We start from the raw sequence: 8842 nt of genomic DNA on the forward strand, positions 1-8842 counted from the left end.
TGCACAGAATTTTCAGAGTTCGCAGGTATCTGCTGCGATTCAATGTATCTGCGCAATAAATTTTGAAGACAGCAGTTTAAAATCTATCGATAAATGAGCAACTGAAGACTTCTGTGATTAGTTTTTTTACTTCATATATATGTTACAGTTAGTTTTAAAAAGTAAAAGGAGTCGCACAGTATATCAATTTTATAATTCGCAGATTTTTGCTGTATTTCAATAATCCAAATCTATAGTATTATAGAGAAAAGTTGGCAAAAGTCATGATGTTACGTTGAAATGACATAGCGAACATTGTATTCAGAAATTCTGTATGTTCCCATCGATGTTAGCAGGCATTATATTTGATCGCATCCAAAACGGAGCAACTGTAGACTTAGCGTAATGAATCTTTTCACTAATAATTCCACATTTGTAGTTTGCAAAGTGGGAATACTCAACATACACGTCATTTCATAAGTATTGTTGTCAAAATTTGTGTTTGCCTACTGCATTCCAAAGATTCGACTTTTCATATGATCAGCAAACAAAGCATCCAAAGACTTTTTGGTATAAGTTTCAAAATTTGTTACTCAACAGACCAGGTGGAAAAAGAATAACTACACTTATATCAAGACTAGAAACTGTTTTGAGAATCTGATGTACTAAATGTGAGATTAATGATCATAGCTGGAAACCTCTTGAATCACGTTACCACAATCAGCATGAAGAAATAGTAGAAAATCATAGGACACATATTAAGCAATTAATTAATGATATGTATCGATCCGCTGCAAACCGATGGAGTGAAAACAAGGATCGGAAAGGGCAGAGCCAAACTGAATATGAAGCAAAATATGGGAAACATGAGAAATAAATTAGAAAACATTTATTCAATTAAAGTTTACAACATCATTCTAACAGTTCTGTGTGTTTTTGTTGTATTTATTCATATATATAATCTGACGCCTTCATATATATAATCTAGCCTACTGACGATATATTTACACTGGACAATATTTCTCGCACTCTGTTTTAATTGAAAGATTATTTTAGTTAACGCTTATTTCCAGTCGAACAAAATCATGAAATCTTGAAGTTTTCGTTGACATATGCATCGCGCATTTTTTATATCCTTTTTCGCACACATATCACAGACTACATTTACGCGGCCGCTTTGATACTGCTTTAGTATATCACAAAATTTAACGAAATAAATAGTAATATGCACTTCGTTAGATGACGAAAATTATTTTTAGTTATCCCGCACGCACTTCGTAACATCATAACCCCAAACGTCAACATGACGTGAAACTTCGGCTGGTGACTTCCGAGCTCTCGGCATGTGACGTCAGTCCGCGACACCGCCGCGAAGTTAGACCGAGGGACATGAGGCCTTTGATGGTATTATATACAGACATGTCAAATTTCTAAATGTGTTAGTAACTTTTGCATAATCTTGAGCCTGTGCAAAGTTTTTTCTCAGCAATTACGCTACTGATCGTGTTGGTTTCGGGCTCATTCGAAAGAGATTTTGAAATTTAGTCTCCAAACTAATTTTCGCTTAACAAAACATCTCTTGAGCTCCGCAATGCCAGAAAATGACATGCCAGTTTTACCCCCACCACCGCGAATCGTTTTATTCAGAGAAAAGATAGTCTCGGCGAGAGCCTCAGGCCAGCAGACGACAGGGCTGTCAATGTACTTGTCCCGAGACTCTACCGTGTCTCTTGATGAAGAAAAATTTGTCCTCTTCAAAATACCGTTTGCTAAATTCAAATATCTTGATTCTTCAAAAAGTTATCAAACTTTTAGTGCAGCTCCAATTGTTGTCGAGTGATTCCATACTTTTGGTCGGTAGTATATACGAGGCGATGTATGTCACTTCAGCCAGTAAATCCACAAAAAATTGTGAGAAATTGTGAGAACTTTATTGAAAATTGTTCGAAGAATGTCGAAAATTAAAAAAAAAATTCTGACATTTTTTCTCGTTGATTACCATTTTTCAACATTTTTTCATTCCAATGGCTGTATCTTTTGCAGGATTGGCCCTGAAACGAACGTTCGGCTTTGCTCAATAAAATCTAAATTAATTTTTTCGGGAAGGCCATAAAAAGACGCTCATTTTCATTTTTTACAAATGTAAATACGTAAAAGGCATGCATTATAGCGCTTCTATCATATAAATTTTAATGAGTTGAGGACTTGAATATCGAATTTGATCATCTGAAAAAAGGATAAAAAGTAGATTACCGAAAGGAAAAAAGAAAAAGAATTGTCTGTCTCAGTCTGGATTCTTTTGATTGATTGCATTTTTTTCAAAGCAATAAAGAACAAAGTTAATCGTGTTTTACTTAATTTGGTGAGTCTAATCACGAAACTTTCTCAAATTTCCGTTATTGCAGAAAAATGTGCTAAGCTGACCCACACTACAATGCATCCTTGGTTCCTAAGAAGCAGAGACAAAAAAGCAAAAAAAATCCCAAGCAGACAGACCTTTTCTATAATCCTCTCCATTTTTTTGAAATTATTATTTTCATCATTTATTGACAATAGACAGTGTTTCTATTTGTTTTTCTAAAACATGTAATGATAAAACATACAGATTTGTTTTTTTTTCATTTTACAATATTTCTTAAATATATCAACAGTCAAAAAAATGGATGGACTGAAATGCAATCAATTGAGACGCGAGTGAAAGATTCTTGGCTTAATTATACAACTGATTCATGCTCTTACGGATCAGAGAATGACATTACGAGGAACGCTGTCGTTCTCTCTCATGCATAAAAATGTGCATGGCCTTGTAAAGAAGCAATTTCCAGAGGGATTTTTTTTCTCATCATTGCGGTCGCAGTATAGCCGTAATGAGTACCGTAAACGCGATTGGTCAGATGATGGGTACCCAAGGCTTCGATCATAAGTGCCTCATGGGAGCAAGCTTCTTCGGCCATTGTATGATTGAACATGTTTAAACACACGACACCTTGGCCGCTCTGCCAAATTTCAAGAATACGAGAGATTTTACGGCAAATTTTACTGTATCTAGATTCTTTTTCACTGGACTAAATTTTGAAAGCATCGTATAGATTAGCCGCTAGTCTCGAAGCTTTTCCCTTGCCTACATAGAAAAAACAGCTTTGAAAAAACGATGCCATCGTTCCTCTATCGTCGAATCATAACCACAATGTGGCAAAGCTTGTGTCAATCTTGCATCCAACAAGAGATAGCAGAAGGAGCTTTTCGATATCCCACCGCAATATTTGCGTTCCGGATTGACAATTGCATATTTTTTCTTTAATTTCTGTAATAATCCTCACGATTTATCCAATCGATAACTAATAAATATTTCGATACTGTACACGCACATTTCTCTATTTTGAAATCGGATAATTTTTTGTTATATTGCATTTTGTTGTTTCCATCTTCAACTCGCTCGCATTCCAACCACCATGAACTTTTAAGGTATACATCGAAAGTAGTCCGCGTGATAGGCCCAGGTACTTCATCAAAAGCTTTCCATCGATCGCGCAATTCGCGTTCATCCGTAATTCCCATTGTCCTTTTTACAATTCTACTCAACGTTTTTGATTCTTTAGAATCATCTTTTGTATCGATTGATAATTCGCCTGTTGAATAAAAAATTTTCATGAAAACCGATCAAATCAATAAATTAACGAATGGTAATAATAAATTCATCATCTTTTTGAACCAAGACTCAAAAATCGGAACATTTCACTTTTCTATTGATGTTTCAAGAACTTGCAATCTATCACGCTTTTTGTGATATATATTCAAAAATGTTTACTCCCGCTGCTCAATAACTTTTTTTGCTTAGTCCGCTGAACGCAGTCATGTCGGCTAATGTTTGATTAAATGGTTTCTCGAAAGTTATCTTCAAAAATGTTTTTTTCATTTTATCTATAATGAGAAAGCTTATTTTATCTTACAGAATAAGAAATGATTTTTATTGATTGATTGAAGATTATTATTTTATCTTACTGAATTAGAAATGATTTTTATTGATTGATTGATATTAATAATTAATGTACAATATTCAAAAATGTTTATCACCCGCTGCTCAATAACTTTTTTTTGCTTAATCGGCTGGACGCAGTCATGTGGGCTAATGTTTGATTATAAAGGTTTCTCGATAGTTATATCTTCAAAAATGTTTTATTTGATCTATAATGAGAAGGCTTATTTTAACTGAATGAAAAATGATTTTTATTGATTGACTGATATGTATAATAACCTTGGGAGAATTACACGGAGATGTCGTTCGATGAATGCAACCCCCTCTTCCTTATCTTCGTAAGTGTATTCTTCATCCACGCTAACAAAAGATTTATCATGAGACCTGAGGAAGAATTAATTATAAATAGTTTAGATAGAACTGAAAATTATTTATAACTAAGTAAAGGGATACGATACCATAACTTATTTCTCTCGGCTCAGCCTCGTGTGGTACCCAACACAAACTCAATTCGTTGTTGCTGTCATCCGAATGAGACATTATAGTCATGTAAAAATTTTCAGTTTTCGAGGAAAAAAATTGAAGCTGACAGAGTCGGACTTCTATCCTTATGAGCTTTATCAATTTCTAGTAAAATTTTCGCCTGTTTGGCAACTTGATGTTTATTCATAGTTGGATCAATTAAATTTTTGATCGAGAAAATAAACCTTGAATGGATTTGATGATCCAGGTCTTTCTAAAAGATCATAATTTTTTTCCTTGTTTTTATACAACATAATCGATTCTATTTCATGATAAGTTGTTGCATCTGATTTTTGGTGACCATACTGTTTAATTCCCGTTTTCTTCATTATCTGGAATGATGAATTTTGCATTTTAACTTCAGAGCTAATTTCAGGATATTCATCATACATTCGATTCGCCAGCTTGATAGATAGATGTTTGGCCTTATTTTTGTTGATGGTTCTAAATTCTTGTAAGAAATCTGTATTCGGTGAACGTAAATTCATTGTTGTGTCAGGAAATCTGTCAGATATTTGAAACTTTGCCTTTTGTTCCCCTTGCATACTTGGTGAACATTTTCTATCTAATATCTGGAATGATTCTTGAAGGCAAAGATGCGTAAGTGCTCTGCTCCTCGTAGAACCAGCATTACTTTTCATTGTGTATTCCGTGGATCTAACTTTCATTTTTGGCTGAATATCTGAAAAATGGAGTAATTTCTCATTAAATTCAATGGCGCATTGGTGGTCATTGAATTCTTTGTGTTCGACGGTTTATCGTTGATTTTAAAAAATGTTTCATTTGGTCATTTCCTAATATCGAAATGTCACCATTGTGACGCGGCGTTTTTTTCGTACTTACAGTATTATATTACCGCTTTTCAAAATTATTTTTCTATTATACGTGTTTCCGTCATATGCGAACCCCGTTTTGATCGCAAGTCCGTTCGAGAATCCGTGAATGATATTACTAATGAGAAGCTTCTCTTTATCAAAGTTTTGAACGCTGTTTAGATTGACAGGGAATTGCGGAATAGATTTTCCTCTGTGGCAGCGACGAATGGTCACATTATTGTAGAGCCTATTAAAAGTTTCAAATGATCTGGAAACTGAATGTTTATCGTCACCGAAAATGAACCATTAACTTTTTTGTTTGATTCAGTGTGCTTTGTTTCCAATTCTACAAAGCTCTTGGGCAAATTATCCGAGAGCATATATTCAGCGATGACATTCCTCTCTTTTACGAGAATTTTATCTACACATGAGAAAGAATTTAATTATCCACTGATAATGATAAAAATAAAAAAATATATGATAAATAATTTCTTTGGAATGAGAGTAAATACACAATCTAAAGATATGATGGAGGAAAAATGCAGAAGTTACCTAGTGTCAATTTGTACTTGGGTCTCTCATCCATGTCAATCTTGGTGATGTCATTACTGATGCAGTAATTTCCAAGTATGGCAATGATATGGTAATATGCACCATCAAAGGCGTAATGAAACGGGCTGCGACCTTTGTCATCCAAACATAATGGATCACCTCCATGTGCTAACAACAACTTGAGCACCCCAGCTCTTCTCCAAGCTGCGGCAACATGGACAGGTGTCATCCCATCAACAGATCTAACGTTTGGATTACCTCCATGATGAAGGAAAAGTTTGGTAATGCATTCTGCGAACTCTTCCGATTTGTTGTCAATCGCAAGATGAAACGCCGAAATTCCATGATTCGGAATTACAACATTTGGATCGGCGCATTTAATGGAGAGGAGTGTTTCCACTTGTCTAGAAAAAAAGTTTATTCTTATAGTATTTAATACTTTATATACTTTATAACAGCAATTGTGAAGGAAGAAAGGGTCTACAGAATATATTAGTTTTTCATACATCAAAATCTAACCGAGTCTCTTGCTGGAAATCTATATTATATAAAATTCGATCTTGCATGTGTTAAAAAAATTTTATACTAACATCTTTCTGATAAAAACTAGAACGGTTTTTCATGTATAATTAAAGATTTTCATCTCAACAGATAGAGACACCAAATTTTCGAAAACGTTCTAAGTATTAATTTTGAAGTACCAATTGTAAAATTCTTGAAAATGTAATATTTTCAATTCAGTAAAAATAATAAGTTACCTAGGTCGTGTTCTGATATTGACTGCGTGTACTGCGAGTATATACGTGCCTTGCTATAGAGCTTATACAGAACATATAATATTCGTTGTTTGCATGTAAATTAACCAAACTCACCGTTAAATTATTAACTCACCGTAAATTATTATCTTCGGGTCTATCGCAAAGTGCAGATACTAAAAAAAATTTACCCCGAGATTTGGGGGTTATGATTCTTCCTTTTTCTTCCATCTATTTTTATGTCAATGAAAAATACACACGGTTAAAGGAAAAATAAGGTGAAACAAAAGGGAGCGATAATGAAAATCCTCGAAATGCCCCCTTTTTGTCAACTGTAAAATAATAAAGATGGAAAAATAATGTTAGAGCACGTCGTTTGACGTTGTCAACGAATTCAGACTGTCCTAACGGCACTAACTAAACAGGCCCGACCGTTCCGAGAGAGAAGTACATCTGTGCTAACACGTCTTTTTCTATTTGATTTGTGCGCACGCGCATTTTTTGACAGTCGCTCTACCGTCGTAAGGTCCGCTACACACGGTCAATATTATTGCACAATAAGTTTGTATGGTGTGTAGTGCGCCATAAATTTAAGATCGCTCAAACTTCTGTTCAATGATTACGCAATGTTTCAACACTACATCTACACGTTCAATAATATTGTGCAATCACCTATATTACGCAATATTATTGAATGACCGTGTGTAGCGGGCCTAAAAATTTCATGTGATGATTGCATCCTGATGAAACATCAGTACTTCATTCAAAAACATATGGACAGACGTTAGGAAAAGTGATAAATCATCGGAAACTAAACCATCAGGTAATTGAACTTTTTATACCCTATATATGACGTTTCACATAACCTAAAAACGTTTTTCTGTAGAGTACGTTTTTCTGAAATATTATCCACCACCAAGCTCTAATGAGGTAAAATGCGATAAATACATGCATGCAAAAAAAACCATTGTTTCAATTTTTTTGTTTATACTATTTTTTATTAGCTTTGTCATTATTATTATTATGCTAAAATTTTTTTAGCCTCGGAAGTTGGCCAAGATAAATATTTTACTCGGTGATATCGGCTCAAAATATAAAAAGGTTTTGAATAATTTAAAACAAGAAAATGTGGTTAACCCTTCTTGTACACCTGGGGTCTAGTGGCCTCCAGACTTTTCGTGTGTTCTTACGAGAATTGGGCTGGAGATGTGTACTTGAAGGGTTAACTTACAGAATTTCCATACTCTTTTGATAAAAATTACAGCATTAACTTAGTGTTTTGAATTCTTCCCTCAGAAATCAACAATGAGTACCAAAAAGAAGCCGGAGACTCAAGTACCGGCGGAAGAGAGTGATTTGCTGTCAATAAGGCCCTTGGGATAGAAAAAGGGAAATAAGATAATGTTGGATTGTGGTATACATCCAAGTGCGTCAGGGATGGATGCTTTGCCATTTGTAGATTTACTACTTGTAGATGACTAAAGCTATTTACAGATGGCTTCTTTCTGATTACATAAAAGTAAATATCTCATTCTCGGCGCATACCGACTACCAACAAACCTCCGAATTCGTACGAATACTCAAGCCACCCCACGTTATTCTCGTTCATGGGGAGCAAAATGAAATGGGTAGATTAGAAGCTGCTCTGCAACGGGAATATGAGAACGATCCGAACACCACGATGGAAATACACAATCCTCGTAATACCGTCGCCGTCAAGTTGTATTTCAAAGGCGAAAAAACTACCAAAGTAATGGGTATTCTTGCCATGGAAGAACCAAAACCAGGACAAAAATTGTCCAGTGTTTTGGTTAAAAGGAATTTTAACTATCACATGCTCGCATCTTCTGATTTGTACAGACACATGAGTCAAATCGTTCAAAGACAAAGCATTTATTCCTCTGCTTCTTTACCCATACTTAAACATCTTTTGACGGTAAAAAGACACATATCGATCTTCTTAATTTCGAAGTAATTAGCACCGAGGAAGAAACTTTTCAACAAATTGTGCAAACAGCTGTTACTAAATTACATCAAACATTGGCACCAACTTACAACGCTATATAAAATTCCTTTTTCTTCTTCACTGTTGTTAATTTTTCACTTTTTTAATCATTTATCTCTGACTAATTCTAAATAAAAAAGAAACAAACAATTCCAAGATTTGTATATTCTTTCTTTATTTCTCCCCATCCTCGCTAAAATAATATTTTTTGCAATCCACTTTCTATTGTTGTCTTTGT

General features: G+C 34.6%; 1 protein-coding gene and 1 long non-coding RNA gene across 2 annotated transcripts; one reads left to right on the forward strand and one right to left on the reverse strand.

Moving 5' to 3' along the window:
• Positions 1 to 3468: 3468 nt before the first annotated feature.
• Positions 3469 to 4871, reverse strand: LOC122407917 (uncharacterized). The gene is made up of 3 exons (XR_006260316.1): positions 4414 to 4871; positions 4235 to 4339; positions 3469 to 3608 (listed from the first exon to the last, which is right to left on the reverse strand). It is a non-coding gene; the product is annotated as an uncharacterized lncRNA (long non-coding RNA).
• A 3202-nt stretch (positions 4872 to 8073) lies between these two features.
• On the forward strand, positions 8074 to 8574 carry LOC122408519 (cleavage and polyadenylation specificity factor 73-like). The gene has a single exon (XM_043415314.1). It carries the CDS (start codon positions 8074 to 8076, stop codon positions 8572 to 8574), a length of 501 nt encoding a protein of 166 aa, XP_043271249.1.
• The last annotated feature ends 268 nt before the right edge of the window (positions 8575 to 8842 follow it).

The sequence above is a fragment of the Venturia canescens genome, chromosome 3 (assembly GCF_019457755.1).
Source record: "Venturia canescens isolate UGA chromosome 3, ASM1945775v1, whole genome shotgun sequence".
Lineage (NCBI taxonomy): Eukaryota > Metazoa > Arthropoda > Insecta > Hymenoptera > Ichneumonidae > Venturia > Venturia canescens.

What these genes read in the sequence shown, in the direction of transcription:
- LOC122408519 (XM_043415314.1), top strand. Translation starts at nt 8,074, where the DNA reads ATGACTAAAGCTATTTACAGATGGCTTCTTTCTGATTACATAAAAGTA.